The sequence below is a fragment of the Fusarium phalaenopsidis genome (genome assembly GCF_050370095.1).
Source record: "Fusarium phalaenopsidis strain FUZ10S chromosome Unknown contig_32298, whole genome shotgun sequence".
Taxonomy (NCBI): Eukaryota; Fungi; Ascomycota; class Sordariomycetes; order Hypocreales; family Nectriaceae; genus Fusarium; species Fusarium phalaenopsidis.
Genome location: NW_028145407.1, coordinates 2,260,784 through 2,278,903, shown reverse-complemented (window position 1 = coordinate 2,278,903; position 18,120 = coordinate 2,260,784). Strand labels below are relative to the sequence as shown.

Here is an 18,120-nt window from a genome sequence, read left to right as displayed (position 1 = left end):
ATCACTTTCAAGAGTTGCGACTCTCGGGACCGAGCTCTGGGAGGAACGCAGACGAGACGAAAAAGAGAAGTAATAGAAACGTGTGTTGATAGACTGATCTTAGAAAAGCCCTTGAGCGGCATGCATTCAATCGGTTGAAAGCCAAAATTCAGGCGACGTGTCTTGATGTTGGGGCAAATAAACTCTGTCATTGTAATCTTCTATGATACGTCAAGTGCAGAGTGATATAATCCGTGGCGTTCTTTGTTGGATGAAACGGGGAGTTGACGCAAACTAGACATGGTCGTGCTGCATACAGTTGGCGTTCAGTTGTGGGTAAGGAAGCCCTCGTTGATAGAATGGGTTGATGCCTAATTTAATGATCTAAGGATCAAATTTTCCACACCTGATTCTTCCGAAAAATCATACAATATCCACAGTTCATCACAATGATACAACCACGCGTTGAGAATTGTGATTCTGCATCCGCTTTGTGGCGCCTCCTAACCTGTAGCTCAGTGTCTGCAACCGGAGGTGGGTACATCTAGTGGGACAAACAAGACAAAATGGTGCCTTGTGACAAGATCACTAATAGGTAACAGCTCATTTATGGCCGACAGGATGAAATATCGACATCGAATAGGATCAAAATACGAGTAATGACAACCTGGAGTTCATGTAGAATGCACATGTCGTCGAATGGCTTGCAGTAGCGCGGCCAAGTCCCCTAACCCATCATCCCTGTCTGCCCCTCGCCTCCACTCTGGATCTTCTATTTTTCCCTTCTTACCCCTTGCCGAATGCAATCACCGCTTTGATATCCACTTTTCTGTCCAAACAAGGGGCGGCGGGCCAGAAGAAACATCAACAACTGCCAGCTAAAGAATCCCTCACAGCATCATTCATCACGATCGACCCTCGAACCCGCCACCGATACAACCTCCCAGCCAGGGGCTCAAGCTGGGAAAGTCGCCAAACAGGCGCAATCCTCAGCGCCACTTCACCTACGCTCCCCTTCCATACCACCCCCTCCACCCACCCCCTTGCTTGGCTGCAACGCTACCACCGTCTGCGGCTCTGACTTTTGCTCGAAAGCAGCTGCGCTGTCTCATCCTTTACCTGCCGATCCTACCGACAGAGTGTGCCATCCCTTACGCGCGGCTGCCGCACAGCCTCTCAAACGACTCGCACAGCACACTACCTACCACACACTCCATAGTCTCTAATTAATAACCACAAGCCCACCGACCGCCCAAAATGCCGCCCAAGACACCCAATTCCACCGGCACGCCCATCTTCTCGACCTCCATCTTCTCCTCCTCCTCCAACGCCGCCGCCTCCCGCCCAACGACCCGCGACGGCCACGGCGTCGACCCCCCTCAACACCAACCACCCGAACCTCCTGATCAAGGACCGCAAGCCATCGTTCTCGCGCAAGTCATCGCTGTCCGGATCGCGCCGCCGCGGGAGTTCATTCGGAAACGGTCCAAATGCCTACGTGACGGACGCAACAGCGCCCCCCGCTCTCCCTGAATACGCGCTGGCTGCCGCTGCCAAAATATCACCCCGACCCGACCTCGCCGAGGGTCATCATCTCCCGCAGGCTCCCGACTTGGGCATTCAGATGCTGAACCGAACTGCGACTGGATCAACAATTCACTTGGGCGGCGGTATGACGTCTCATGGGACTTCAAACGGTGCGCCTGGCACGACTGGTGTGTGGCAGCAGAGCGAGGCCAGCATTATGCACCATCATGTCACTGAGCTCGCCAACAAGCGCATTTCGACGCTTGACTATTTGCGCAAAGCGTGCGTCGTCCAACAGCGTATTTCTATGACCGCACACTAACAATATGTAGCCATGAAGGCCGTGTCCATTGGTTCAAGACCTACCTCTTCGAGAAACAAGATCTCCACCGCATGCCCTCGTTCGACGCTCGAAAGCTCGGTCGCAAAGCAACAAACCATCTCCTCCTCGGCCTCTCCCTCCCCACTGTCGTCGATCTCTACTCCTCCACTCCTCTCGAGTTTCTCCGAAGTCTCAATACCCTCCTCTCCGAATACGACTCTTTCCAGCAACTTCACGGCGACTCCTCAACAGCCGCCTCCTTGACCCGCGCACGTCTTCCTAGCATGTTCCGCCGACCGGGCGGCAAGTCGCGACGATCAACATCTGCCGCTGATATGCATCCCATGGTGGACGAGATGGCTCCTGTGCCAGCAGCCGGTGGACCCGCGCCGGCAGTTATGAACTTTGCGGCGTCGGAAACGGATCTACTTCCTGGCGAAGAGTATACGCATCTTCTGACACCATCACTACCGTTCGATCCCGATTACTTTGAGACGTTTGCGACATTGTGCGATGTCTTGATCGATTGTTATACCCGATTCTTGGCTCTTGTGCCTTCACCCCGCGAATGCTCCGCCCCCGTCGCCGAGCTCTTTACCAAAGCCGACTCGCGGGTGCGCAAGATCATCGTGCAAGGCATTGTACGAGAGTTTGAAGATCAGAGCCGTCACCATATCAAGACGGAAGTAGCTAGTATCGGCAAGGTGGTTCTAGGAGGTCTCATGTAAGACTCTTCAGAATCTGGGTTCATGCGTTTGACGGAGTTCTTGAACGTTGCATGGAGTTGATGGCTGGGAGCGCAAGACATGGATATCCTGGTTGTGATCTTGCCAGGAGTTTGGTGTCTTGAAAATGGGTATAATCTGGTGTCTAATTCAGTTGCATGCCGAGATGAAGACTATGAAAGGGTATTATGAGAGGATATGTCGTCTTGTATTCATGCCGTCAGCAGAGACCATCTCATCCATCTTACAGCAGGTCCTGTATAATACATCCAATACTATTCTACACTTTTATACACTTTGTCTATTTCTTGTTCTTGCTTTCCTTCTCTTTTGCTTCTTCCTCTGTGACGAGAAGCTCAATGTCCCTGCCGACGAGCCAATCCCTCGCACCATCCATGATCCTATCCAGCTTCTCACCACCCTCCAGCACATTGGGCAAATCGTGCACATCTATCCCCGCGCGATGATCGGTACATCGGTCCTGGTTATAGTTGTAGGTTCTGATCTTGTCACCACGGGTGATCTGCGTCTTGGACAGCACGCTGTTCCTCAACTTTGCAGCCTCCTCTTCCCTCGCCTCCCGTCTTTGATCTGCAATCCTCGCACGCATCATCTTCCACGCCTCTTCTCTGTTCCTCTGCTGCGATCTATGATCCTGCATTGACACCGTCGTCCCCGTGGGCAAATGCGTCATTCGAATCGCCGACTCTGTCTTGTTAACGTGCTGTCCACCCGCACCACGAGCACGCATTGTCTCAATCTTGACTTCTTGCGGGTTCACGTAAAAGTCGCTCTCCGGATCTTCAAAGTCGACACTGCTGGTGCCATTCTCAGGGAACGAGGGGAGAACCCATACTGCGACCGCGCTGGTATGGACGCGGCCTTTGCTTTCGGTGCTGGGGATGCGCTGGACTCGATGCATGCCCGCCTCGCTGCGGAAGAGCTCAAAGGCGCCTTGGTCTTGGATCTCGAGGACGGCTTCTTGGAGGGGATTCTCGCCGGCTGAGGAGGATGAGTCGCCTGCTGTGTCGGCGAATTCGTACTTCATCACGCTGTGGCGATAACCCTTTCGCATGCAGAGGGCCTTGTACATCTTGAACAGGGTATCGGTAAAGTATCGGCCTTCTAGACCACCGGGGCCGGGTCGGAACTCGATCATGCAGGGGAAATCGGCGAAGGGATGGCGGGGGGTGAGACTGGCAGAGAGGTTCCTGGCGAGGGACTCAAGCTTGCCAGTCTCGCTCTCTAGCTCATCTCGAGCAATAGAAACAAGGTCGGCGTCTTGCTCTGGGTCGTTGAGCATGGCCGTTAGCTCAGCGACAGAAGCCTGCGACTTTTCCCATGCTTTCAGAGCCTCGGCAACCCGAGAAAGCTCGCCCACGCGCTTAGCCTTTGTAGAATCGAACGAAGCATTGAGAGTCTTTTGAAGTTCGTCGTATTCGGATGTCATGGACTGGGCGCGGTGAAGAAGGGCGGGAGCAAGAAGCGACGAGGCATCTACAGTCAATCGTTAGCTAGAGCTGTCGCCTTGAAGCATGGCGTTGTACGAACCATTGGAGGCGAAGCGCACGAATTGGCGCACGTGAGAGCGAGCCAGCGCTCGAGTGCAGCTCCTGCATATCCATGGCGCCGGGGACATGGCTTGTGAGAGGAGATTGGGGGGTTGGACGTCAAATTGTTGTTGGAGGGGGATCTGTGGTTGAATTTTTAGAAGCCTCATGCACCACGAAAATCCGGGGATACAGTTGGCGCGGGGCCGAGATTCTCAGTCGAGTCTCACAGCAGCCAATTGCAACCCGAAAAGATGCTGTGGAATGTCGTATATATGTAGGTATTCTATACAGTCTATGTCTATTCAATATTATATCCAATTCATGACTTTTGTCTCTCCTCAGCCTTTTTCGCCGCAAACAACAACGCCGCCCCGAGCATCATACTCGACCCTCCCCACATCTGTGCAGCCAGATAATCACCACCCGTCATCTGCATAAACTTGCCAGCAAGGGGTGACCCGGTGAGAGCAGCAAAACTGATAATCGTGAAAACCATGCCGATTCTTGTTCCTGCTTTGCTCAGGTCCTTTGTTAAACTCGCACACGTCGAGGGAAAGAGGCTTTGGATGCCGGCGCCAAAGTAGCCAAACACGGACACCCAGACGAAGCCGCCGGGGAGGGTGTGGACTTGTGACCATACGTAGATGCAGATGCCGGCCGAGAGGATTGTTGGGATGAAGACGTTGACGGCGCCGAAATACCGGTCTGCAAGCCAAGCTGCCACCATCCGTCCCGGTATGCCCACAGCATTAATGACAATAAGTATGGTGAAAGAGTCCGAAACCGTTCCGTCAAGTTTGTCAGTCGCGTATTGGCGAGCCTATTAAACATGAGCAACCAGCCAAACAAACAGTCTCATTAAGCGAACTTACATAGTTGTACGAAATCCACGTCGGCCAAAGAGTAAAGAACATGGCTACGGCAAACAACACGTAGCTCAGCTCCTTGAACGCCGCAAGTTCCACAAGCGGTCCAGCCTTTCGGGGAGGCAATCTCGTCCTCGCCAGAAGCATGATGAGGATGGATGCCACGAGAACGACTAGGCCCATCACTCGGACCGTCCAGCGGAACCCGATCTTGGGCATGAGTTGTTGGGCGATCAGTGGGAACACCATGCCTCCGGTGGCTGCACCGCAGGCCCCAGCGGAAATGGCGATGGTCTTTTTCTTTGTAAAGTATGTCGACATGTTGGCTATTGTCGGGGCAAAGACGATACCGTTGCCAAGTCCTTGAGCTATGCCTTGAGCTAGCAAGACTTGCCAGTACTCCGACGCGATGCTGGTCATGAAGACACCAAGCGTCTGAAGGAACAGACCGATGAGGAGTGCAGTACGGTAGTAACCCGCATCAAAAGCGCGACCAGAAAAGGTACCAACAAGGAAAATGAGGCAAACCTCTAAACTACCAATCCACGATATGGTCGACGGTGGGAGCTGGAACTTGTCCTCGTAGTAGGGCTGGAAGATGCCAAAGCTGATGAGGTAGCCCCAAGAGTTGAAGGCGACGAGGTGACCAGTGACGACTTGTAGCCAGGCTCGTAGACCGCCATCGGGAGGTTCTCCAGGGTCAATTGGGCGTGTTTGATCGGATTCGTCGCCGTTGAGGGTAGAGGAGATGTCGTCATCAGAGGAACGATGCTTCTTCTCAAGTGAAGACTCTGGGTCAGTGTCAATGGGGGTAGGGCAGACACTGTCCCTCATCTCGGAGGCCGCCATTTCGAACAGGATATGAACAAAGAGATACTGGAACAAAAAAGATCATTGCTGGAGAGAGGTGCCCGGGGTTTATGTAAAAGTAATACTCGTCCGCATGTCCGGCGCGCCCTTGACGGAACCCACCTTGACTCTTCGCGGGGTTCCGCCTCCGACCCCGGCATCGGTCATCCGGCCGAGAATCACGAAATATGCATTAACAAAACTCAGCATTACGACGATCAAACTGTTCAATTGGCCAGAGTCGCCCTGCGCCGTGACGCCGAAGAGACGAAAGGGTTGAGCAGCAGTGGGGATGGCAACCTTGAAGCTGGTCATTAGCACATTTTTAGGCGGTAGGGACGGGAAAAACGGGAATAACGGGAGTGAAGCTAGTTTTTGGGAGGCTGAGATGCCATCGTCAATGGGCGATTGAGTTCCTCGCGTCGCAGCCATAAAACGTGGGTGGGCTTGGGTCTCACCGTAAACTCAGCATGTGGAATTCCAACGGTAGAAAAGGCCAATCGCTCCCTTAAAGCTACAATCCATAATTCCCAAGATTTGGAAGAACAATTCTGGTGTTGTAATTGTCAAAGTTGGGCCTGTATAAAATGACCATCTCCAGAGCCAAGCTTTCCCCAGATTGCAAACCACAACCCATGCTGCGGCGACGGTGCGGCAAGTTAGCGGCCAAAACGTCGGCATTTGCGGCCCACGGCCGAAAGGCATGTGACGGACACAACCAACTGCCACTTTCAATACCATGACTTCTTTTATTCTTTTTATTGTGTCAAGCTCGCTCATATCTCTCCCTAGAAATCACATGAATCGTACCCCCTCAATTCATCGCTGAAGAGCAAAGATTTGCATGCGCCAGTCTCTTCTAAGTCTCAACTACTTTTAGGATGTGCTTTTGAATAACCGTAGACATGCATCTTTCAATGGTTAGAACCGCCCGCTAACAACATGATATTATTTTCGTTGAGTGTATGTAGTTCATTCTAGCCAAATCAGTTGATTATCCCGCTGGTACATATCACGTAGGTACGTAGCGATAAGAAGAGGTCGCAACATAGGTCGTGGTGCTTGTCTCTATGTACCCAGTGGTAGATCTCCGAACTGCCTGGACATAAGCTTGGGATATGGCGGGTTGACTAATGGGATTAAGCGTCGGCTATATTGAACGTTTCTGCGTCTTCTTCCTCAAGGATGTGTAACCGTTCGAGTTCAACACCGTAGTGCAAGAGGAGGACATCATCAGGGAAGAATGTATCGCTGCTAACATTGATCGAGAGGGTGCCATCTCCCTTAGGCCGCTTTCCTGCAACATTTCGGGGGCGCGACCGAACAAGTTTAAGGTCAGTCAAGTGGATGAGGTTGGACTTGGCGGTCCAGATCTCATCCCAGTGCCACAACACACAGGGTCAGTCTTGCAGGTACTTAGGTATTAACCCCAAGACAGGCTGGTATAAGTTTTCTTATCCGATCCTAGCACTATATATGCTTCTGATGCCGTCATGTTCGTTCTTCCGTTCAAAATAGTGAAACCGGGTTACACCGACAGACGTGAACATGATGAAGACTTGATAAGCCCTCTTAACTCCCATGCAAATACGACAGACACGGTGATAGTTCGCTTTAAGGGTTATGCATTAAAACTTTTTTCTCTCCCATGTGTTGATGGAGTGAGTATTGTCTTCAGGAAATCGCCAAGTGTAAACGAGGCTGGGTAGCTGAACTACTTGATTCGCTGTTAGAGATGCTTGTTGGTTGGAGCATGTTGGTCGCCCTGAGACACAGCTGGGGGCTGAATTGAGAGCAGGGGTTTCTAGGCAGCTTAGCACAGGCCGCTCACCCTGTGGCACCGTGAATTCCCCCCTTTCATCTAGCGACGCAGAGCATTGACCCTCACACTGCCGTCTTCCAGGGATAATCAAATACCGCCCCAGTGGCACAAAATGCATGATGAAGATGAATCTCAGCCGAAAGACTTTTTGGGTCGCAAGCTGTCGAAGATGAGAACAGTCGTATGTCGAAGTCCCCCCTGTTCATAGGAGTGACCAACTCACTCGCTTAGTACTTTCGCTTTGGGACTCGCATCATCGGAGCCACCGGCCGTGCCTCAGATCACTGCCATCCTAACATTCTACGCCTTCAAATCCACAAAACATTCCTCGGGCTCGCCACCCAAGTCTTGATCTCGCTTTTTCCCATGGTACTGACTTCTCGGGTACAAAACAAGTTCCCAGAATGGTGTTTGCCAGAGAAAATCGTGCTCAAGATCGAGAAAGATCACTGGGAGGAGGAATTCGAGACGGAAAAGGCAGCCTACGATAAACTTGTACGTCTGCAGGGAGACGTCATTCCACGATGCTACGGTCAGATTGAGTACGATGGAAAACGCGCTCTGATACTTTCAGACATTGGAGGCGCTTTTCTCGCGACGCCAGATGGCGTAGTTCTTGACGAGAATGATCTTCGTCTCCTACTAGACAAGGCCCTCACCTCTCTCACCGACTACCAGGTCTCGCATTACGACACCAAGTTGGACAACTTTCACCTGGTCACCAAAAACGGGAAGGATAGGATTATGGTGATTGACTTGGAGATGGTGGATATGGACCTAACTGAAGGCTATGCCTTCGCTGCCAAATCGAGTGCGAGTTTCCTGATACAGCAGTATCGGCTGCACTTGTGCACGATGGAGTATGACGAGGTACTTCTTCCCAAGCGGCCACTAAAGGCGTAGCTATCTTCTCTTATGCCATAGGAGACACGAATCACATTGTAATTCCATTTCGTTAAGATTAGCACAATATTGCAAAATTCCATAACCTAGTTGAGATTCAGTTCTTGAAAGCCATGTCTTATTCTTTCCTGATGTGGGAACTTGAAGCTTGGCTGAGATGGTTGGGCAATCACAACTAAACCAACCTCATAGAACGATCAATTGAGATTGACCAACCAGAAGAAAGCCGACGCGGCTCGGAGCTATCAATGTGATTGGTGTTTTTCGGCCGTCATGTGAGGTTGGTCCGAGCATCTTGCGTTTCACTTGTCGTCATCTTGAAACAAGTAACTCTCTCATGTCACCATTTCCTGGGAAGACGCCTAGATTTAAACCTGACTATACATCACTACGCCCTAGATCCAATTTCAAGTAGTCATGTCAACATCGTTATTCACTCCTCCTCCACCTGGTATCTACGAGTTCACCGAGGTTCTTACGTTTCACTTTTCAGATATCGCAGTTCCCCCAGTGCTTTCCGACGAGAACACGACTGTGGGAAAAGTATGGGCATCTACACTAAAGACATATCTTGAGCTAGAGCAAACCGGTATAGTCTACTGGACTCTTGTCCACGGATGTCCCCAACGAGCCAAGTTATTCATCGGTACTTGAACTCCACCTTTTCCTTGGGCATTGGGTATTCTAACTTGCTGTCAAAGACTGGAAAACAGGCCTTGGGAGAGAACAGTTCGAGTCTAGTACTGAGTTGGAAAACCTTCAAACGGCCTGGAACTCTGTCATATCTGTGCCCGTTCATTCAATCATTTACTGTCTTCCATGGGGCGGCCACAGAGGGCATCCGGGGTTGCACAGCTCATATGACACCGTGTCCACCTTCTTCACCTTCAACTTCTCCATTACCGTCACAGAAGAGGACAAAGGAAAATTGGGAAACCTTCTTTCACAATTTGCCAGGTCTGTGCTGCAGAGTCCCGGCGGTGTGGTGTCCTCATACTGCACCACCGGATGGGATGTGAACAACACTTCGTGTTGCGGAATATTTCGCTATATCGGCATTCAAGAAATGCAATCTTTTCTTCAACAGAGCCAATTGTTTGAGGAACTGCGGCCACTTGCTACGAACGGCACCGAGGTAGAGTTCATGGAGGTGCGATGTTACGATCATGGATGGCAGGGCTCAGTCGACAAAACTTATCCTGAGAATCCAGGAACAGGTGCATTCTTTGCGAGCATTAGAGAACTGGGTCAAGCAATTGGACAACGCGAGCCAGGACATCCAATGTTTGGCTAGGTCAGTGTACCACTGAGTCGACAGCACTGAAGGGCGTTATCAATATAATGGCATGTCACAGAAGGCTGAGCTATTAGAAGTCTCATGTATCCAATGAAGAGATCTGTTATTGAGTTCGTGTTGCCATAATGACTTGCTGACTACCTGCCCTGAGAAAGGCTTTCATAATGCATGCTATGCTGTCATTCAAGATGTCATCCTCTATAGTCGGAACTCCGGCCCAGTGGCTGCCAATCTTGATGTATTAAGGAAATCTAGGTAAATGAGCGGAAATTGTCGAATCAAAATATCTTGTCCTTGTCTCATTGACAGTTGATCTATAAGGTACCCAGTCTATAATAAAAAGTTGATGTTTTCCCAAAATGCTTCACCAAAAAGAAAAAGAAAAAATCCCGTGAGGAATCAAACCCGGCCACAGTCCTCTACGACTGCTTCTGCTTCTTCCCCTTGGGCATGCGGACGAGCCAGTACAGGGCCAGCGACGCCACAATGTTGACGACGATGTACACCATGCCGATACCCCAGTCTCTCCATCGGTTGTCGTAGCTGGAGCTCAGGGCCTTGAGGAAGACGTTGGTGTCCTTCATGGGGCAGTACTGGCAGTCGGAGGTGGCACTCTCGTTGAGGACGTAGCCGCCGGCCGCACCGATGTAGTCCGCAAGGTAAGTAGCGCAGTCCTGGCCCTTGGGAGCGTCGAAGACTACGTATTCGTTGGCTGCGCAGGTGACCTCGGTGTTGGCCAGACCAGTTGCCATGATGGCTGAGACCAGGTATGTGAAGGGGGAGACACGATACATGAAGATCCAGAAGCCGGGCATCTGTTCAGGAGAGGCCAACACACCGCAGAAGAACAGGCAGAGCATGAAGAGGACGTTGGCAAGGTTACCACCAGCCTCGGCAGTGTCGGTGATGGCGATACAGGCGTGAGCAAAGGTGCAGGTGAAGATGAGGAACTGCCAGAACAGAAGCCACATGAGAGCACCACGCTCAGCAGTCTGACCAGCCGCGGCGGCGTTCTTATCGAAACCAACGGGATAGTAGACGCAGACAAACATCAGGACCGACATGAGAGTGTTCCAGGGGATCTCGGCAATGATCTGAGACAGCATAAAGACCTTCCAGCTGTAAGCCTTGGATGGGCGCTCGCGAACCTCGTACAGGGATCGTTGGGTGACGAAGTGAGGCATCTGCTGTTGGACGAGCTGGCCAAAGATGGTCAAGATGTTGAAGACGGCGAACATCTGGTTCTGCAGGCCCTGCATGGTCAGGGGAGCGTTGAGGAAGACCAGACCGATGAAGAGAGCAACCGAGATACACAGAGCAGCCTTGGAGTAGATGTACGAGGGAGTTCGCCAGTACTGCTCAAAGACTCGCTGGGTGGCAATTTTAAGCTGCTCCCAGAAAGGGGCGGCAAACTCGTTGTAGGCACCGTGATCGTTGTCGTGGTGGGCAGCAGAGTTGGCAGGGCCTTCAGCCTTGAGACGCTGAAGCTCGGTCTGCACGGCCTGGTACTCGGGGCTGTCCTTCCAGGTCTGGTGCCAGTCGATGTCGCTGTGAGAACCAGGGGCGGCGCCAATGACCTCGAGCATCCATTCGGCAGGGTTCTCACCCTTGGGGCAGGCGCTGGATCCGTTCTTCTCGAAATACGAGGTCAGAGTCTCAGAGTTCTCACCGATATCGCCAAAGTAGATGGTGCGTCCACCCTTGGCGAGGAACAGAAGACGATCGAAACGTTGGAAGAGCATAGCAGAGGGCTGATGGATGGTGCAAAGAATAGACTGCCCAGCCTTGGAGAGCTTCTCGAGGAGATCAAGGATAGCCCAAGAGGTCTGCGAGTCAAGTCCAGAAGTAGGTTCATCAACGAATAGCAGCAGAGGAGGCTTAGCAGCGAGCTCAACACCAATAGTAAGACGCTTGCGCTGCTCAACGTTGAGACCCTCACCAAGGATACCGACGACGGCGTCAGCATACTCTTCCATGTCCAACAGCTTGATGACCTCATCAACATAGGCAATCTTTTCGGCGCGGGGAGTGGTGGCAGGCTGTCGAAGAAGGGCGCTGAAAGTCAGGGCCTCGCGAACGGTGCTGGTTTCCAAGTGAAGATCCTGTTGCTGCACATAACCGGTCTTACGCTGGAACGAGGAATCACGGATCTTGCCATCGACAAGCATTTCACCAGTGATGACACCCATGGAGATACGATCAGCGAGACAGTCAAGAAGAGTGGTTTTACCAGCACCAGACACACCCATAAGAGCAGTCAGAGTGCCGGGCTTGACCCAACCGTCGACATGGTCCAGAATGCGTCTCGGTTCTCCTTTGATCTTGATGTCGTAGCAAACGTTGTTCCAGTGGAAGACGCTGGTGGAACCCTGAATGTTGGCATTGTCGTTCTCATTTTGGACTTTGTCGGCAGCCTTGATGGGACCAGAATAAGCGGCCTCGGCATCACCCTTGCCCTGAGAGACAGCAGGCATGTTTCCACGTCGGAAGACGAGGACCTCGCCCTTGGACTTCTTGGCCGCGATGAGCTCGGTGGCAGCGATGTAGGTGAGATGGAAGAAGAGGACGAAAGCGATGATGATGCCGACGTTGCGCCACTTGTGGCTGTGGTAGTACTTATACTTGGAGTTCATGAAGGCATCACCGTTGACATAATCCTGACCAGGCAGAGCGCCCACAGCGGAACAAGCACGCATGGTGCCTGTGATGTCGGCGTATGTGGGGATAGCCGCACTGGGGACGAACTGGTTGCAGGTAAAGTTGCGGTTGTGGAATTCGTTAATCATGAGAGCCTCATAAGCGTAAGCGACAGGGTCGAGATAGTTGATCCAGCGGCACCAGCCAAGCATGTAGTCGACAGGAATGACGAAGCCGGCAAAGATGACGAGGGCGAGAATCAGGATCGAAGCCGGAACCATGGCCTGCGAGAGTGTTCGAGAGACGGAGGCGCTGAAAGAGTCAGAAAGTGATCAACTAGGAATGACGGGGGACTTACATGGTACGGAAGATACCAGACATGGCCAGGACCATGAGGAAAGAGACGAAGAGGAAGAAGAAGAAAGCGCCAGGTGTGCGGTTCAGGTTGGTCATGAAGTACAGCGTGAGATTGTAAAAGATACTGTTGAGAATCTTGTACGGCATGTCGACCAAGATAGATGAGAAGGCTTCCGCAGAGGCATGGTAAAAAGCGTAACGAGTGTGTTTCTCCACGATGGGACGTTGGGCGTATTGAGTCAGAATTTCCAGAGCACTAGCAAAAGCGTTGGCGAGAACACCGATGAACAGAACAATTCCTCTGTTTTGGAAGGATCCTGTCGTCTCGGGGAGGTTGTACAGTAGTGAAGAGGCGATAAGAGCGGTGGACGTGTTGGCGATGAGAGAGAAGATTGTGACCTCTGGTGAACCCTTGAGACGTTTGAATCCTCGCCACAGGCAGAGTTGGATCTGCTGCACGTAGGAGAGGGTGAAGGGGGACTTGAGGCGCTGACCCTTGGCCTGGGTCTGCTGCTTGTTCTCTCGGAAGGCGTCGGCGCTGCTACCGTTGAGGGGGTACAGGCTCTTGTAGGTGTCGATCTCGTTCTGCAGGAGCTGATACTCTCGGCTCTCCTTCCATCGGGCGGCGAATTCGTCAGGCGTACGAGGGGCTCGGTTCTCCCAACCGGGACGGACGATGCGCTCAGAGGGCGCAGTCATCGAGGTCAGGAAATCAGGGGTCGTCTGTCGGTCGGGGCACTCGAAGCCAAGGTTGACGAAGTAGGCCTTGGCGTCCTCAGCGCGACCAAAGAAGATCTGTCGGCCTTCGTAGAGGACCAGGGCCTTGTCGAACAGGTCGTACGCGCTCTGGGGAGCCTGATAGATGGAGACGGCGCAGGTCTGACCGAAAAGCTCGGATTGCAGTCTCAACGTCTTGCAGAATTCGATGGCGTTGGCCGAGTCGAGACCACGGGTCGAGTTATCCCAGCATTGGAAGGGGGCGTTAGAAAGGGTGGCCTCGGCGATGGTGACCCGCTTCCTCTCTCCACCAGAAACACCTCGGATGTAGTTGTCGCCGACTCGGGTGTTGATGGTGTGGCTGATACCGTACATAGCCATGACGACATCCCTGAAGTGGTCGCAGTACTCATTGTGGGCGACGCCAGGGGGCAGGTTCCGAGGGCATCTCGCGCGCGACGCAAAGGTGAGGGTATCGCCGACTGAGAGCATGGGGAAGTGGACATCGACCTCGGCGGTGTAGATGGCTTCTCCCGAGTGATGGCTATGCATCTCATCGGCCGGAACACCCTGGTAGTTGAAGTAGGTCTTGTCGTCAACATAGATACCATTCGTCTCTCCAGAAATCGTCTTCAAGAAAGTCGAGCAACCAGAACCAGGAGGACCGAGAACGACGACCATCTCACCAGCCTTGACGACACCGTCAAAGCCTCGAAGAATGTCGATCCGTCGCTTGCCGCGGTTGGGAGAGGCGAGGTTGGTGACCATGCTGGGAATGCCGAGCCAGACGTTACCAACATCCTTCTGATAATCGGTCTCTGCGCCGTAGCCAAACACGTTCATGTCCTGGAAGCAGAGGCCGCTCTGACGGAAACCGCTGCCGTGCTCCGACATGGTCTTAGCAACGGCCTTAGCCCAGGCTCTAGCGTTGAACTTTTCACTCTGAGGGTTCAGAGGAGAGTCCTTGTCGTCGGCAGCGAAGAGTGCAGCGCCATCACCCTGAAAGTTCTGCATAGAAGTCTGGGTGTACTGCCTCGCAAGGTCGCGAACGATGGAGTGGCGACGCTCCATCTCGTTGATGCCCTCCTCATCCTCATCGTCGTCGCTGGAGCTGGAGCTGGACTTTTCGTTGGGGGACGCATTCTTGGGCTTCTCGGAGAAGTGGGCGGTAGAGGCGATGCCCTCCATGTCGACGACGGTCTCGTGGCTGCCGTGGATAGAGCCGGGAGCGCCCATGGGTGCCTCGCCCGGGGCAGGGCTGGGGTTTGGGGAGGCAGGCATGTTTTTGAGCAAGACAGATGCTGTCCAGTCAAGCGCTTGGTCGTGCCGTACCGGTGTCTGTGAGCGTTCTATCTGGCAATTGAGTCAGATTTGAGTGAAGGAAAGGGGGTGGTGGTGACTTACAAGCAAGTTCTAAGGAATTAAGAAAGCAACAAATATTAAGTATGTATGTAGTAAAATAAAACAAAAGGATAGATCTGAATTGTCCAAATTGACACCGACCACAACGAGGCTCCTCCCCAGGTCTAATAATGGCCCTCCCGCAAACTTGATCGAGCCCGTATCTTCCGAGATGTTGGTGGGTACCGACGCGGGATCCGCAGACGAGACGCACACGGGGACGGTCGACTCCCCGTCCCCGACAAGACCTTCGGGGCCCGTCTAGTGTCCGTCACCGACAAAGCGTCAAAGTGTGGGTGGCAATTATTAATGTGCAAATACACAGCCCTGGTTAACATGTACGAAGAGCACCAACACCCCTTGCAAAAAGAGCTGCATCTCGTTATCTGCCCGCAGCAAGAAATATCCTAGTTCGCCCGCCGGCTTGACTCTCTTACCGAACTCCAAGAAACGAAAAAAAGAAGTTTCTGCTGCTTGCTTACGTTTTACCTGCTCCTTCCCATATTGCCACATTTGGTCATTATACGACACCATGGCAGCCCTGCCTACAGAACAACCGCAAAGGCCAACAGAGTCCAAGAGAATCTTGGCCTGTGTGCTCTGCCAGCAACGCAAGAAGAAGTGTGATCGCAAGAGTCCATGTTCCTTTTGCGTCAAGGTATGTTTTTACACATCTTCAACATGTCAAGCAAGATATTAACAGTGCTTGATAGGCCAAAGTCACTTGCATACCGAGTACACCAGCTCCCAAGCGTAAGCGACGGAAGCCCACAAAGGAGCTCCTCGAACGCTTGGAAAGATGCGAGCAGCTCCTCAAGAGATGCACATGCGTGCAAAAGTCTCAGATGTATGACTTGCCAGGACATTATAGCGAGTCCAGCAGTCCCACGGATAGCCATTCGAGTCCACCTCCAGAGTACGAAAAGGTGACGCCTTCGAGCTATGAGCAACACCAAACCTTTTCACCACAATAATCAATGCTTTTTGAAAGTACACAACTCTTCTCAGTCACTTGACTTTTTTTTTTTTTTTTTTTTTTTTGGTATGGCGTTGATTTGGGGACACAGCTCGTAAAAGGTGGGAAAGAAGGGGCGTATACTCTATCTTGATGCCCGCAAGCATTTGAATGCGTTTTGTATACCTGGGGGTGTTTGGCGTCAGGTAACAGTACAGAATCTTTGATGGTTAGCGAGCATTAGAGAGATAGAGGGCGGTATACTTGGGCAACACGGCAATGGGTGGCGTTGATACAGATACCATAATAAACTCGAAATTGTAAAGAATCCTTTAGTATATATTTTGATCATATCAAGTCACGCCATATGAGTAACATGATGCTCAAAAGTGTTGGTCTCGTGGTGTGCTCAGTCTTGGTGGTGAGAGGAGAGTCGAGAGGAATGGGGAACCATCGAATGTCGTTGAAAAAACCTGGGGGGTAAGAGGTCTCGGTAAATTCTGAACCCCTGCTCCAATTGCCCTGTGGATCCTCCCCTGCCAGGATCATCCACTAGTCTCCGCCGTGCCAAGAGTTGTCGGACCCGACGAGGACCCCGGGAACGCGCTTGTTAGAGTTTGAGCGTTTATTCAGCTGGTGTCAGACTTGATGCCTCGGAATCTGACAGCTTGGCTTCATGGTAATGATTGGATCAAAGCCCCTGTTTGAGAAATCAAGATCCGAATCGAACAAGGGCACCGGTGACACGGTATGACTCCAACATTCGTCACTCCTGAATCAACGCATTGAGAGCCATAATGACGTCCATTTCTCGACGTGGGGCTACACGGATAAGATTCTGACTCTCTTGAACTCTACCCCGGGCTCCGTTACGGGGCCGTCTCCGGACACCGCCCGGACGAAAGCTGACAATCTCCATGGAGTTGGGGGCAAAAACGTGGCAATGCGTTCTTTTTTCTCTCTTGAAACTCTATTTTCCCCTCATCAGGGGCGTTATCATCTAATCATCCCGAGAGCGAAAATGTCCGCCATCCCTGCGTGCCAAGCTGGTAGTTGTCAATGTCGTCATGGTTGAAAATTGTCAATATTTTGATTCATGCCTGTCACACACGAGCCCCCGGTAATGAAACGGGAGGAATCACGCCACGTTTTTCGAGTCCGTGACACCTTTCCTTTCGTGTTCTTTTTCTTTTCTCTAGATGGCGCTTGGACGTACTTGATGTGGTCATGTCCCCCTCCATATTGCCGGGTGCCGTTGGAATTTGCATCATTCTTGGCCAACATTGCCGGAAGCGCAGTCATTCCTAAACCCGACGCATTCTATTGGAGAATGCTAGAAGTTTCCTTTACTTGTGATAACATGCTCCCGGGCCAACATGTGTGTGTCTCTTGATAATGCCTGCCCAGTGGACAGGACGGGAGTTACCATCTGTCCGTCGTACTCGTATTCTTGTTGCGCACCAGTATCACAACATACAAAGATAACAGTCTTCTAATCCGTAGAAAACATTACAGGTGATCACCGCGTTGTCTAGAATAACAAAAGCGAGACCGAGAAAAAGAAAAGACAAATGATCGGATAGGGGAGTTCAGAAACTCAATGTCCGCGCGATGCGCGGGCTCTACTACGGCACTACGGCCCCGTCATCATCAAGAAGTTAGATTAGTTTTGGGTGAGATTATCGATCCAGCGTATCCGCTTTCAGGGAGGGTAACTCGGAGTTGCATCAGGAGCAGCCTAGCCAATCTTCACCCGAGTTCAGGCGCTCCACCAAAGTGTGTGATACACCGTGAAGCGAGTGTGGCAATCATGTTGGTTCCCAGGGGATGAACCTGTTAGAAAGTGCTAGACGTCGTCTTAAACAATAAGGTACAAGTCACATCTGGTAATATGCTTGAGGGTATCAAGTGTAACTCAGCTATATCGATAGCAAAAGTAGTTTCTACACAAAAAAGTGCAAATGAGCGTGTTCTGTATACTACCAAGAGGTTTGTCCTTCAATTTAGGGTAGGGTCAAAATAGGAGCATCAGCACTCTTGGTCCTACCCCGATCTGCAGGGGCTCTACCTGTCTGGCCTCTATCTCGGCACCTTGCTCGAGGCCGAGTGGCCCTTCACGTTCGCTATCGCCCCCAGCGGGCCGAGGCTCCCCATTCGTTGAGATTTGCAGAAAGTAAGCAATTATTGGTCTAATCTCAGGGGAAAGGGAA

The 18,120-nt window shown here is 51.9% G+C and overlaps 7 protein-coding genes across 7 annotated transcripts; 3 read left to right on the top strand and 4 right to left on the bottom strand.

Moving 5' to 3' along the window:
• Positions 1–1,022: 1,022 nt before the first annotated feature.
• On the top strand, positions 1,023–2,556 carry LRP88_07262 (uncharacterized protein; the record flags this gene model as incomplete). Its single annotated transcript, XM_083243796.1, has 3 exons — positions 1,023–1,118; positions 1,220–1,788; positions 1,839–2,556. 3 exons carry the CDS (start codon positions 1,023–1,025, stop codon positions 2,554–2,556), a joined length of 1,383 nt encoding a protein of 460 aa, XP_083101020.1.
• A 298-nt stretch (positions 2,557–2,854) lies between these two features.
• LRP88_07261 (uncharacterized protein) lies at positions 2,855–4,178 on the bottom strand (the record flags this gene model as incomplete). The annotated part of the gene is made up of 2 exons (XM_083243795.1): positions 2,855–4,050; positions 4,136–4,178. The coding sequence occupies 2 exons, from the start codon at positions 4,176–4,178 to the stop codon at positions 2,855–2,857; spliced, it is 1,239 nt and encodes a 412-aa protein (XP_083101019.1).
• Positions 4,179–4,625: 447 nt separating this feature from the next.
• On the bottom strand, positions 4,626–5,821 carry LRP88_07260 (uncharacterized protein; the record flags this gene model as incomplete). Its single annotated transcript, XM_083243794.1, has 3 exons — positions 4,626–4,632; positions 4,697–4,926; positions 4,979–5,821. 3 exons carry the CDS (start codon positions 5,819–5,821, stop codon positions 4,626–4,628), a joined length of 1,080 nt encoding a protein of 359 aa, XP_083101018.1.
• A 1,934-nt stretch (positions 5,822–7,755) lies between these two features.
• LRP88_07259 (uncharacterized protein) lies at positions 7,756–8,546 on the top strand (the record flags this gene model as incomplete). The annotated part of the gene is made up of 2 exons (XM_083243793.1): positions 7,756–7,824; positions 7,875–8,546. 2 exons carry the CDS (start codon positions 7,756–7,758, stop codon positions 8,544–8,546), a joined length of 741 nt encoding a protein of 246 aa, XP_083101017.1.
• A 1,716-nt stretch (positions 8,547–10,262) lies between these two features.
• Positions 10,263–12,761, bottom strand: LRP88_07258 (uncharacterized protein; the record flags this gene model as incomplete). Its single annotated transcript, XM_083243792.1, has 1 exon — positions 10,263–12,761. The coding sequence occupies one exon, from the start codon at positions 12,759–12,761 to the stop codon at positions 10,263–10,265; it is 2,499 nt and encodes an 832-aa protein (XP_083101016.1).
• A 73-nt stretch (positions 12,762–12,834) lies between these two features.
• LRP88_07257 (uncharacterized protein) lies at positions 12,835–14,835 on the bottom strand (the record flags this gene model as incomplete). Its single annotated transcript, XM_083243791.1, has 1 exon — positions 12,835–14,835. The coding sequence occupies one exon, from the start codon at positions 14,833–14,835 to the stop codon at positions 12,835–12,837; it is 2,001 nt and encodes a 666-aa protein (XP_083101015.1).
• Positions 14,836–15,487: 652 nt separating this feature from the next.
• LRP88_07256 (Zn(II)2Cys6 transcription factor domain-containing protein) lies at positions 15,488–15,929 on the top strand (the record flags this gene model as incomplete). Its single annotated transcript, XM_083243790.1, has 2 exons — positions 15,488–15,613; positions 15,669–15,929. The coding sequence occupies 2 exons, from the start codon at positions 15,488–15,490 to the stop codon at positions 15,927–15,929; spliced, it is 387 nt and encodes a 128-aa protein (XP_083101014.1).
• Between the last annotated feature and the right edge of the window lie 2,191 nt (positions 15,930–18,120).